This window comes from Salarias fasciatus, chromosome 11 (assembly GCF_902148845.1).
Source record: "Salarias fasciatus chromosome 11, fSalaFa1.1, whole genome shotgun sequence".
In the NCBI taxonomy this organism is placed as follows: Eukaryota; Metazoa; Chordata; class Actinopteri; order Blenniiformes; family Blenniidae; genus Salarias; species Salarias fasciatus.
The window spans coordinates 33,902,308-33,915,810 of NC_043755.1; the positions used below are offsets into that span (position 1 = coordinate 33,902,308).

The following is a 13,503-nucleotide window of genomic DNA, read 5'->3' on the forward strand; positions in this document are numbered from 1 at the left end:
TAGCACATTATTTTCCTGGACTACAGCATTTCCTCCTCTCCACCACAGATAGCTTTGAAGAAATGGTGACGGTACCAAACGTGGTTGGCTGCTGAAGTGAGATCCTACGTGTTGAGTTTGACTCTGTGCTTTTAGAGAAGTGAGTCTGAAAAAGACGAGTTCATCTGAGAGGAAGAGGCGGTGAGAGCAGAGCGGAGGAAGTGTGAAGCGTCTGTGGAAACCTCAAGCCGTCAGACTCGGCCGGGACCCGGCGATGGCTCTCCGCTCGCTGATGGCCTGCTGCAGCTGCTGGCTGCTGCTCTCAGGTGAGGCCCGGCAGCCGTTCCTCTCGGTTCCTCCAGAAACTCAGTGTGTTCGAACAAGTGACCATATATGGTCACTCCACTGCCAAGGATGAACTTTTCTTGGTGAATTTCTTTTTGGACAACAGTAGTTTTCAAACGCGTTTCTTCTCTGCATAACGCAGAAGCCAGCTGATCATTGAGTGCTCAGCTGTTTCCTCTCACCTCTTACTGTGCAGCTGCTCCTCACCTCTCAGGAACAGCAAAAAGATTTTTACCGAATACAGAGAGCTCCATACTTCCGTCGCTGTGTGTTTATTCAGTTCCTCTTTTTTTTGGACGGAAATGAAATATTTCTTGCATTGGTCTCTGTTCTGTTCTGTTTCCCACCTAATGACACTAGAGTGAGTTTGTCAGAGTGATCCAGAGGCTTTTAAATTCCTCCTTGCTTGTTTTTGAATTGTGCTTCGTGGTTTGGTCGATATTTCAGCCAACACGTTCAGAGTGATTCAGCAGAGGACGAAAAGGTTCACTGCTATCTCTGGACCCTGCTGTTCAATACTGGTTTTAGTTCACAGGACAGATCAGACCCGACATCGGGTCAGAGTTTAATGATCTTTCTCTCCGTTAACGCTCTCCTTCAGTCTAGTCAACAGTTTGTTTGCAACCAACATCAATTCAGTTTTGCCTAAATTCTGTGAAATTGTCTGAGAATTAAAATGTTTCTATTTAGTCATTTCTGTCTCAACAAAATATATTCCTGTCATCTACAAGTTCCATCTTTCATCCGTGTTCCTATTTTCTTTTGAGTCATGCCAGTTCATCAAGGTCAGTCCCAAAATTACCCTGAGAGGCCCAGAATGGCCAAGCATAGCCCCATCCGGCCAAGTGGCCGGGGTGGCCCTCTAATGGCCCCGTGTGGTCCCGTGTGGCCCCTTGTGGTCCCGTGTGGTCCCGTGTGGCCCCGTGTGGCCCCGTGTGGTCCCGTGTGGTCCCGTGTGGCCCCGTGTGGTCCCGTGTGGTCCCGTGTGGCCCCGTGTGGTCCCGTGTGGCTCTGGGTCATAACAAAATCTCCTTTTTTAATCAGGGTTTGTAATCCACAAGAGAAAGTAAATCTTGCTGCAATAAGACATCTTCCTGACCCGGGAACTCTCTTGAGCTCCCAGATGAGATACTCTGAGAAAACTTTATTTATTAGATCAACCTGGTGTTTTTTATTATTATTTTTTTTTTTCACTAATATGGCGTTGTGACATTTCTTTGCTCACATTTGAGTGGAACATGATGGAGGAGTTCAGTCACTCCTGATGAATGTGTTATCTCAATGTCGGTCTGTTCAGTAGTGACGTCCGTCTCCAGCAGCCTTCACAGAAACCCTCCTGAGATGAATTCTCTGTATCGTTCCTCCAGCAGCGTTTTCAGCTCTTTATCTCCGTCCTGATTCTTGTTTTTCCAGCTGCTGAGGTTCCAAATATCATCTATCCGTTCACCTCCACCTGTGCAGTCGAAGGATCCACCCTCACCCTCCCCTGCAGCTTCACACCCCTGACGTCTGTCACTGTCTGGAGGAAGACCATTTACCTGAAAATCGTCCGAGTCGTTTGGTGCAGGAACCATCAGATCTGCAACGGTGAAACCCCGACTGTATATGACAGTGAAATACAGAGAACATCTCGTTTTCAGTACCTGGGAGACATGGAGACAGTCTGTACTCTACAGATCAGGAACATCCAGAGTTATGATGGGGGAACCTTCCGCTTCAGGATGGAAACTAATGATACTGTGGGACATTTTACAAACCAAACAGGAGTCACAGTCAAAGGTGAGAAATAACATTTTTCTGCTAACATCCAGACTATAAAGCATCTTCCTCCTCTAACATCCAGATCATAGAGCATCTTGAAGGGTATGAGGGTATCTACCGGCTATCTGCCCGCCGCTCTGCAGCCTGGTCTCCTGATGTCCAGTAATAACAATGACCATGGAAGGAAAACGCTCTCTGTAGTTTCAGACGGGGTCCAGATGGAGATCAGCAGCTCTGGAAATCATTCAGAGCTCAGAAAAGGTGGAGCAGTCACACTGAGGTGCTCGTCACACTGCGCCACCCACCGGCTGGAGGTCACGTGGTTCAGAGATGGCCACGCCCTCCCAGAGTCTGGCCCCGCCCTCCAGCTCAGCCCTCTGACCGCAGAGCATTCTGGGAACTACACGTGTCGACTGAAGGCCAAGGCGAGGACGACGTCGCAGCCGTTCAGCCTGAAGGTGGAAGGTCTGGAAGGTGCGTTTGATTTGAATGTGGGGACGTCCAGGCATGGAGCTGCTGCTCTGCTGCTCCTCTTCTAATCCACACGAGAGAAAAAACACCCAGAAAAAACATGACTTAAAGTAATGTGATGGTAATCTGACTACTTTCAACAATAACTGATCACATTAATGAAATGAGTAACTTTGCTCCGTTTACTCAAGTTTCTTTGAGCTCACTGCTCTTGTTTCAGATGGAAACTGCTATCTAACCAATTAACCCTCCAACCAACTTACTACATGAACCACCAGCTAACAAAGCCAACCACCGATAGAGCACAGCAACCGAAAAACCACCGATCAACTCAACTCATCAGCCAAACCAACCAACTAGACCAACGGCTCCGCAATGATCGTCTGATCGTCAGAGACATGTTGGGATGATCAAGATTAGCACAGAGCAACAGAGTGCGAACTGCTAAAACCAATAAAACTGTGACAATGAAAAGGTGAAAGCACCTTAAAATAAGTGAAAAAAACCTCAATGGAACAACTGCAAATGATCAGTCAGAGGAGTGTCGTTTAACAGACGCACAAAGAAAGAGTTAGAAACTGTCTGGAGGTCAGAGGTCAGACATGGAGTGGTTTGGAAGGAGAGACGCTCATTGATAGATGGTTAAAAGACTATAAATCACGACTGTTTGTGGTTAGCCGTCAGCCGCTAACCGCTAGCTGGTGGCTGGGGCGGGACTTCCTGTTTCAGTCCTCACCAATCGGATGAGCCGGATTTCTTCTTCTGCCTGTCTGGTCAGTGTTCACTTCGACTGACAGCGCCCCCAAACCAGCAGCTGCTGTAACTGCAGGGAATTGTCCGTGCGTTTGGTCTGTCGATGGTCCGCTCTCACGCCGGCGCCGGTCCGGCTTCGCTTCTGGCTGCATGCTGCCCTCCGGAGGCGGTCTGAGCTCGGTGAGTTCCACCGTCTTCTGCAGGAGCTGCGCCCGGACGGCCGGTTCCAGCTTCAGGCTGACGCTGTGTTTCCACCAGAAGCGGTGAACACATGAGAGTGCGCACCCTGCTTGCTGCTCGCCGCTCGCCTTGGCATCACACCAACTGTTCTGCCTGGTCGGAGCCCTGCAAGTCAGCACGTCTGTGAAGACCTCCACGCTGATAGGCTGTCCTGGCGCGAATTCACTTGAAAAGTTCAATTATTTCAACTCGAGCGACAAGCGTGGAGCGGTGAAGCGGCGGGCTTCCGGCGGTGATCGTCAAGCGGCGAGAGGCGGCGAGTGGCAGTGCAAGCCTACGGGCGCGTGAATTTTTCATTGGAAACGCTCGCCACGTCATCGCTCGCCATCCGCCGCCCGCCGCTCAAGATTGAGCGACAACCGCGTCATTACATTGACTCTGTATGTCATCTCATCGTGCGAAAAATTTGCGTCGCGTCCGGTGGAAACACACCGTCAGGAGCGCAGTGAGCAGCAACAAGAACCAGAAAAACAAGAACAAGAAGGAAGGCGTGAAAATTCTGTGGTTGTGCAATAAGAGCCGACATAATTGTGAGAAAATGATGATCTGCAGCAGATTCGGGGCGTCAGTCCCACAATGGCGCGGACGTCACAGAACGGAGCTGATATACCGTGAACAAAAACATCAGAATTGGGTGGCATCACGGTGCAGTGTGGGCGGAGCCTCAACGGCTCACTGCCGTTCTGAGTCCTCTGGCTTCTGCTGGAGAGTCTCCTCTGTCCACACTGCCATAAGACAGAGTCTCTGCAGACCTTCAGGGACCTCCCTGCTCTCTCATGTGGTTTTGTTGGGGACTGTTGTTCAGTGATCACATCTATGTGTTCCGCATTTTCCTGCTGCTCCACCGTCCTACGGCACATTCGCCAAGCACGACGGTTCCAAATCTGATCAACCAGACGTTAATTATGTCAATGTGTCAATGCACGGTGTGAACAGGCCCTCTGTCTCTATCTTGTTTTCTTGTTTTTGTAGGTGTAGCAGTGGAGCTGATTGCTGATGCGCTCCGTGGCGTTCTTGTGGCCGTGATTCCTCTCATAGTGCTCTTCTTCGTCATCAGAAGGTAACAGTAAGGCTGCTTTCACACCTGCAGCATGTGGTCCGCTGGAACCGGACTAGAGTCCCCGACTCCTGCAGGTTCGGTTGGTACGCGCTGGTGTGAAAGCGGACCAGTTAGTTTTGGTCCGGGACAAAGAACCGTACCGAGACCTCCTGGAGGAGGCGGTCTCGGTGCGGTCTTGGTGCGGTCTCGGTGCGGTCTTGGTGTGGTCTTGGTGCGGTCTCGGCGCGGTCTTGGCGCGGTCTTGGCGCGGTCTCGGTGCGGTCTTGGTGTGGTCTTGGTGCGGTCTCGGCGCGGTCTTGGCGCGGTCTCGGCGCGGTCTTGGCGCGGTCTCGGCGCGGTCTTGGCGCGGTCTCGGTGCGGTCTTGGTGCGGTCTCGGTGCGGTCTTGGTGTGGTCTTGGTGTGGTCTTGGTGTGGTCTCGGTGCGGTCTTGGTGCGGTCTCGGTGCGGTCTTGGTGTGGTCTTGGTGCGGTCTCGGTGCGGTCTTGGTGCGGTCTCGGTGCGGTCTCGGCGCGGTCTTGGCGCGGTCTTGGCGCGGTCTCGGTGCGGTCTTGGTGCGGTCTCGGTGCGGTCTTGGTGTGGTCTTGGTGTGGTCTTGGTGTGGTCTCGGTGCGGTCTCGGTGTGGTCTTGGTGTGGTCTCGGTGCGGTCTTGGTGCGGTCTTGGTGCGGTCTCGGTGCGGTCTTGGTGCGGTCTCGGTGCGGTCTTGGTGTGGTCTTGGTGCGGTCTCGGCGCGGTCTTGGCGCGGTCTTGGCGCGGTCTCGGCGCGGTCTTGGTGCGGTCTCGGTGCGGTCTTGGTGTGGTCTTGGTGTGGTCTCGGTGCGGTCTTGGTGTGGTCTTGGTGCGGTCTTGGTGCGGTCTCGGCGCGGTCTTGGCGCGGTCTTGGCGCGGTCTCGGTGCGGTCTTGGTGTGGTCTTGGTGTGGTCTCGGTGCGGTCTCGGTGCGGTCTCGGTGTGGTCTTGGTGTGGTCTCGGTGCGGTCTTGGTGCGGTCTTGGTGCGGTCTCGGTGCGGTCTTGGTGCGGTCTCGGTGCGGTCTTGGTGTGGTCTTGGTGCGGTCTCGGCGCGGTCTTGGCGCGGTCTTGGCGCGGTCTCGGCGCGGTCTTGGTGCGGTCTCGGTGCGGTCTTGGTGTGGTCTTGGTGTGGTCTCGGTGCGGTCTTGGTGTGGTCTTGGTGCGGTCTTGGTGCGGTCTCGGCGCGGTCTTGGCGCGGTCTTGGCGCGGTCTCGGTGCGGTCTTGGTGTGGTCTTGGTGTGGTCTCGGTGCGGTCTTGGTGCGGTCTTGGTGCGGTCTTGGTGCGGTCTCGGTGCGGTCTTGGTGTGGTCTTGGTGTGGTCTCGGTGCGGTCTCGGTGTGGTCTTGGTGCGGTCTCGGCGCGGTCTTGGTGCGGTCTTGGCGCGGTCTCGGTGCGGTCTTGGTGTGGTCTTGGTGTGGTCTCGGCGCGGTCTTGGCGCGGTCTTGGCGCGGTCTCGGTGCGGTCTTGGTGTGGTCTTGGTGCGGTCTCGGTGCGGTCTTGGTGCGGTCTCGGTGCGGTCTTGGTGTGGTCTTGGTGCGGTCTCGGCGCGGTCTTGGCGCGGTCTCGGCGCGGTCTCGGTGCGGTCTTGGTGCGGTCTCGGTGCGGTCTCGGTGCGGTCTTGGTGTGGTCTTGGTGTGGTCTTGGTGTGGTCTCGGTGTGGTCTTGGTGTGGTCTCGGTGCGGTCTTGGTGTGGTCTTGGTGTGGTCTCGGTGCGGTCTTGGTGTGGTCTCGGCGCGGTCTTGGCGCGGTCTTGGCGCGGTCTCGGTGCGGTCTTGGTGTGGTCTTGGTGTGGTCTCGGCGCGGTCTTGGCGCGGTCTTGGCGCGGTCTCGGCGCGGTCTTGGCGCGGTCTTGGCGCGGTCTCGGTGCGGTCTTGGTGTGGTCTTGGTGCGGTCTCGGTGCGGTCTTGGTGCGGTCTCGGTGCGGTCTTGGTGTGGTCTTGGTGCGGTCTCGGCGCGGTCTTGGCGCGGTCTTGGCGCGGTCTCGGTGCGGTCTTGGTGTGGTCTTGGTGTGGTCTCAGTGCGGTCTTGGTGTGGTCTCGGTGCGGTCTTGGTGTGGTCTTGGTGCGGTCTCGGCGCGGTCTCGGTGCGGTCTTGGTGCGGTCTCGGTGCGGTCTCGGTGTGGTCTTGGTGTGGTCTCGGTGCGGTCTTGGTGCGGTCTCGGTGCGGTCTCGGTGTGGTCTTGGTGCGGTCTCGGTGCGGTCTCGGTGTGGTCTCGGTGCGGTCTTGGTGCGGTCTCGGCGCGGTCTCGGTGCGGTCCGCTGCTGGTGTGAACGTTGACCGGCCTCGGTCCGGTCCGCTCTGTTGTGGAGAAGGCTTTTTGGTCGGCGGAGGCTTCCGTAGCAAGCCGCGCGGCGCATTACATCACACATGCTGGCCAATCAGGGTTCACTTCCTTCACCCAAAACACACTATTGTGTGAACAGCACCACCAAGGGGCAGGAGGGTCATAGTGGAGAGTTCATCTGCAAAAACAAGAGGTGTGAATGAACCGAACTCGTTGACAGCTGCGACGTTTTTGAATAATTTATGTCCAAACCGAACCACTGCAGCGGACTAGGAGGTGTGAAAGCACCCTAAAAGACGTCTACCTGCTGTTCCAGCCTCATGCCAGCGGCTCGGTGGGTTTCTACATTGGACTTCAAGATTTTAAATATGGAAGAAAGAAAAGAGGAAGTCGAAGAACCTCTGGTTCCAACCTGCAGTGAGCAGAACATCTGAGCTGACGACGACCTTAAAGGTGAAATACAGGATTTTCTCGAAAAGACGAAGCCAAACGTCTGTTACTCACTTTTTGAAAAACGACCATGCGCCAGACCATCCGCCCTGCTCTCCTGCTTCTCCCAGGAAACGCCTATCAATGGTGGAAGCGTGCAAGCGTGACCTCGTCTTCCCCGGGCGTGCACGGCTCTGTTTACAGTTTCTGCGATCGGCCTCGCTCATAAAGCTTATTTTCCGAAACAGTTACAGCTTCATTGTCGGACTCGCCATCGGTAGGTACTGGCTGAAACCGAAGCTCACCGACGACATAAACACTCTGAATGTGCATGGGCAATAAGCAGAACCTTACTGGGAGCGAGCACGTAGAACTGCTTTACGAAAGCAGCTCAGCAGAATGATTGACAAACAGACCCACCAGTTATTTTGATGATCCACCCGGAACTCAAAGCAAATAGAAAAACCATATCTCACACCTTTAATGAAGTCAACCTTCAAAACAAAATTAGATGTTTTAGAATTCTGTCTCAGTGAAGAATTTTGATTTTTAAGTATGCAATATTTTTTATTAGGCATGGAAGGATTTATATCCTGAATAGGTTAAAAATCTACGTTCAAGGGAGGATTTAAATTGATTTAGCAAAATTTGTATCAGGAAAACGTTTTTAAACGGGAGGAGGCGCTGCCTGCTTCTGACTCCAGCTAACCAGCAGACTCAGGCAAACCTGGCAGCGGCAGGTGAAGACGTTACTGTTGTGGCTGCTACGTCTGGTTTCCAGCGGCGGTACGGCAGCATTTTGCTTTTCCCAAGAGGATCAAGGAAGATGGGAATACAGTCGACAAGACCGAAGCAAAAAACAAACAAACAAAGAAAAAAAAACGGTTATTTCAGCCACAGGATGATGCGACTGTTCAGAAATCTCAGCTTCAGGATGCGCTCGCTGGATAACAAACTGGATTACATCCGCCTTCTTCGGACATCTGTAAAGACTGTGAGTGAGTGCTGTGTCCTTGTCTTCGTGGAAACATGGCTCAATGACAGCGTCCCGGACTGTGCTATCCAGCTAGAGCGGCTAACATGCTACCGGGCTGACAGAGCGCTCGTCGAGGGGGGGAAGACTCGCGGCGGGGGGCTCTGTGTTTACATCAGTGACGCCTGGTGCCGTGACGCCGTTGTCGTCTGTAAACACTGCTCACCACTGGTGGAGTTTATGATCATCAAGTGCCGCCCATTCTTCCTGCCAAGAGAAATTACAGCTGTTTTACTGGCAGCAATATACATCCCCCCTGGCTCCACCAACAACAGGAGTGGGGCACTGAATGAACTCTATCAGCACATCAGTGAGCAGCAGACAGCCCATCCTGACGCCTTCCTCATCCTGGCTGGAGATTTCAACCACGCTAACCCAAAGAGCGTGTTTCCACAACTCCATGGACATATTAACTTTCCCACAAGAGGTGCTAATATCCTGGACAATGTTTTCACTACACACAGTGGTGCCTACAAAGCCACCCCCCTCCCCCACCTCGGGGCTTCAGACCACACTACTGTTATGCTCCTGCCAGCATACAGGCCGCTGGTTAAAATCAACAGACCAGCGAAGAAGACAATCCGTGTGTGGCCAGAGGGGTCGTCAGCGGCACTCCAGGACTGCTTCTCCACCACTGACTGGAGTGTGTTCAGAGAGGCGGCCACCTTCAATGACACCATAGACCTCCAGGAGTACACAGAGACCGTCACTGCTTACATGAGGAAATGCATGGACGACGTCACGGTCTCCAGAACCATCTCCACTCACGCCAACCAGAAACCATGGCTGACAGGGGAAGTCCACAGACTTCTGAGGGCTCGGAATGCTGCCTTCAGAGCTGGGGATGAAGCAGGCCTAAGGACAGCCAGGGCTAACCTGTCACGAGGTATCAGAGTGGCCAAGAGACAGTACTCCAGGAGGATCGCAGATCGTTTCACTGACAGCAGAGACACCAGGAACCTGTGGCGAGGGATCCAGACCATCACGGATTATAAGCCCGCTCCACAGACCTGTGACAACTCCACCTCTCTGCTGAATCAACTGAACGACTTCTTTGCTCGCTTTGAGGCCGACAACAACACCCCAGCACAGAAAGCCCCACCTCCTCCTGACGACCAGGTGCTGAAACTGTCCCCGGACAGCGTGAGGAGATTCCTCAAAGGGACCAATGTACTGAAAGCCCCAGGTCCTGACAATATTCCTGGTCGTATCCTGAGAGACTGTGCTGAGGAGCTCACTGATGTTTTCACTGACATCTTTAACATCTCGTTGAGCCAGGCTGTTGTCCCCACATGCCTCAAAGCCACCACCATCATCCCGGTTCCTAAGAAGCCGTCTCCATCCCACTACAATGACTATCGCCCGGTCGCACTCACCCCCATCCTTATGAAGTGCTTTGAGCGGCTAGTCATGCAGCACATCAAGTCTGCCCTCCCATCCACTCTGGATCCCTACCAGTTTGCTTATCGGTCCAACCGCTCGACCGATGACGCCATCGCCACTGCTCTCCACTCAGCCCTGACCCACCTGGAGACCGAGAACTCATACGTCAGAATGCTGTTCATCGACTTCAGCTCAGCATTCAACACAATCCTCCCCCAGCAGCTCATCTACAAACTGGACCGGCTGGGACTCAACACCACCTTGTGCAACTGGCTGCTGGACTTTCTGACAGGGAGACCACAGGCAGTTCGGGTTGGCAGCAACACCTCCGGCACCATCATTTTGAACACGGGGGCCCCCCAGGGATGTGTGCTGAGCCCCCTCCTCTTCACTCTGCTGACCCATGACTGCACACCCTCATCCAGCTCAAACCTCTTCATCAAGTTTGCTGATGACACGACCGTGGTGGGTCTCATCAACAATGACGATGAGACAACCTACCGGAGTGAGGTGAGCCGCCTGGCCACGTGGTGTCAGGACAACAATCTCCACCTGAACGTGGAGAAGACGAAGGAGATTGTTGTGGACTTCAGGAGAGAGCATTCCCAGCATGCTCCACTGACCATCAACGGTGCTGCTGTGGAGAGAGTGAGCAGCACCAAGTTTCTGGGTGTGCACATCTCTGAGGATCTTTCCTGGAACACCAACACCACATCACTGGCTAAAACAGCTCAACGGCGGCTCTACTTCCTCCGTAGACTGAGAAGAGCGAGAGCCCCGACCCCCATGATGACCACCTTTTACAGAGGCACTGTAGAGAGCATCCTGACCAGCTGCATCACGGTGTGGTACGGCGCCTGCACCGTGTCCTGCTGCAAGACCCTGCAGCGCATTGTGAGAGCAGCCGAGAAGATCATTGGTGTCTCTCTCCCCTCCCTCTCCTCTATTTACAACACCCGCCTCACCCGCACAGCCACCAGGATCGCAGGTGACCCCACTCACCCTGCCCACAGCCTCTTCAGCCTGCTGCCGTCGGCTAGGAGACTGCGGAGCCTCCGGGCCAGAACCAGCAGACTCAAGGACAGCTTTTTCCACCAGGCAGTCAGGAAGCTAAACTCCCTCCCTGCTCTGCCCCTACTCCCTGTCTCTGCCCCCCGCCACTGACCTCAGGCCTGAACTTTTCTGTGTTTTACTGTGTTATTAGTAAATTATTTTATTTATTTGTTTGTTGCACCGTGGGTCCGAGAGGACTGTAATTTCATTTGTGCTGTATGTGTTTATGTATGGCATATTTGACAAATAAACTGACTTTGACTTTGACTTTGACTTTGAAAGTAGATCTGCTGATATTTAAATCACAGAAAAACAATTTCAAAATCCCATCCATCCATTCGAGTCAGGAACACCAGCTGCATTTTGGAGAATTATCTGTGACTGACTTTATTTACCAAGAAATTTTCAGTTTCACTTTTCGCAAAGGACTTTTCAAATACTGCATTTGTGTTTGTTGTATGTTTGAGCTTGACTGTGTTTACTTTGACTCATTGATTACAGATACAATGAGGAAAAAGCAGTGAAGGATTCAGGAGCTGAAGGGAATCAAGAGGAAGAGGTCAGTGAAAGATAATAACACCAACATGTACCCAACAGCAACAACAACACAAACAGCTTCAACAACAACAACACCATTAACAAAAAACATCAGCAACAGCAGTCACACCTCCACTGACTACAATAAAAACACAAACATCTCCACCAACAGCAGCCTCTGCCACCTCACCGTCAGTCTGGATGTTGTTTGCTTTTCACCATGTTTCTACTTTTTGAGTTGAAATTTTTCATGTTTGTGACAAAATTTGGAACATGTGTGACGTAAAAGAAGAAAACCTTTGACCTGAGACCCAACACATGACGTGACGTCACATGACAGGAAGTCAAATAACATCATGTTACGTGACATCACATTACGTGTCACATGGCATTGCATCACATGACATCACACAACATGATGTCGCATGACATCATATAACATGATTTTACATGACAACACATGGCGTCACATTGCATGACATCACGTTGTTTACATCACATGACGTCACACCACATGATGTCACACCACATGACATCACACCACATGACGTCACAACATGATGTCACATAACTTCAACTCACTTTGTAGATTTGTGAAACTAACAGCAGGTTCTCATCTTCAGACGGGAAACAAGAGGAGGCGAAGACTTTGAGGCTGATGTCCATCCATCCATCCGTCCGTCCATCCGTCCGTCCGTCCGTCCGTCCGTCCATCTATCCATCATCCATCCATCCATTGATTCATCTATTAACCTGCTTTAACTTTTTCCTGTCTCTTTATTTAGTCATCACTTTGTCTTTGTCATTCTCTTTTTTAACATTTGTACAAATAAACCATACTGTCAACCGATTAAAGTTTTTTTTTAACAAATTAACGACTCTGACCACAATTGCAAATAATCACATTTCATATATAATTACATCATAATCAACACACAAAATCACCAATTTAATGCACAAAATGGCTTTATCTGAATCTTTTCTTTTAAGTGGAGCAGCTTTCACATCAGAAAACACTCACAAATGTGGAATTTGAAGCATCTAACAGGCCCGTCCCCATTTTCTGGAGACTATAGCTCAGCGTATTTCTGCCATCTGTCATTTAAAAATGATTAATCTGTCTGTCTGTCCATCTATCCATCTATCTATCTATCTATCTATCTATCTATCTATCTATCTATCTATCTATCTATCTATCTATGTATCTATATTGGCTGGAATATGAGTTCCAATGAATATCATAAAACTGTTCATTATTCACTTAAATATGATCATAAATCTGTCAGTTTCCGCTCACCTCATAGCACAGCAGGTGAAGTTTTGCTGAAGTTACATTTTCACTCCGTTTTGAATTTACGGCTATTCCAGCTTTCAGAACAGGATGTGGATGTTATGTTCCAGTCAGGCAGGTCAGAGGTCAGCCCACATGGTCCAGTGGGGTCCTGGAGTTAGAGGGGCTGCAGGAAGTTAAGGAGTTCACCAGGGTCTATTTCACCAAGCAGGTTGAAAAAACTCTGAGTGAAATCCTGAACTCTGTGTTGATCTCCTCTGAAAGGGAAACGCCTGGTTTTCGTTTCCACAACAGCTGATTTGAGTTGGATTACTCAACTTCAAGTAGTTTCACCTGGAGTTTAGCACGTGAACGACAACTATAAAAAGCCAGCATCAATGGAGCACCGATTCGACGAGTCACCATGGCAACAGAGAAGCGGAGAGCGACATATGGAAGCTGGAACACATTTTTAGAAAAAAATGCAACACCGCTGCAGCAGTGAAGGAGAGGGAGATGGCGTGGCAGGAAATTGCTGCCGGTGTCAATGAGTTTAAATGTAGTCCTTTATATCAGAATATTATTGAATATTAAATATTATTACAGGGAAACAGTTTGAATGGTCACAGATTAAGGTATTTCATTTAGCTGTAATCCCGCGGGGAAGACGTCACATGGCAGCAGCTAAAGATGAAATATAAAAACATTGTTCAAAAGACCTCGGCATAATCTCACTGAGGTTCATCTTTTTAAGCATGTTTTACATTGTAAAGTAGCATAAATACTAAGTGGCTGATGGACTGTGCAGCTGTTTTATGTCACACATCTATATCATGCTATGTTAAATAATTAATCCTATTTAATCTAATATTATCTATTATTTGAGTATAATATTT

General features: G+C 51.3%; 1 protein-coding gene across 2 annotated transcripts; it reads left to right on the top strand.

Moving 5' to 3' along the window:
• Positions 1-203: 203 nt before the first annotated feature.
• LOC115396180 (coxsackievirus and adenovirus receptor homolog) lies at positions 204-12,178 on the top strand. Of its 2 annotated transcripts, XM_030101893.1 has the most exons (6): positions 204-305; positions 1,738-2,103; positions 2,287-2,559; positions 4,522-4,609; positions 11,302-11,359; positions 11,961-12,178. In XM_030101893.1, the coding sequence occupies exons 1-6, from the start codon at positions 254-256 to the stop codon at positions 11,988-11,990; spliced, it is 867 nt and encodes a 288-aa protein (XP_029957753.1). In that variant the 5' UTR covers positions 204-253; the 3' UTR covers positions 11,991-12,178. The 2 variants fall into 2 exon arrangements, with proteins under 2 accessions (XP_029957753.1, XP_029957754.1); XM_030101894.1 differs by lacking the exon at positions 4,522-4,609.
• The last annotated feature ends 1,325 nt before the right edge of the window (positions 12,179-13,503 follow it).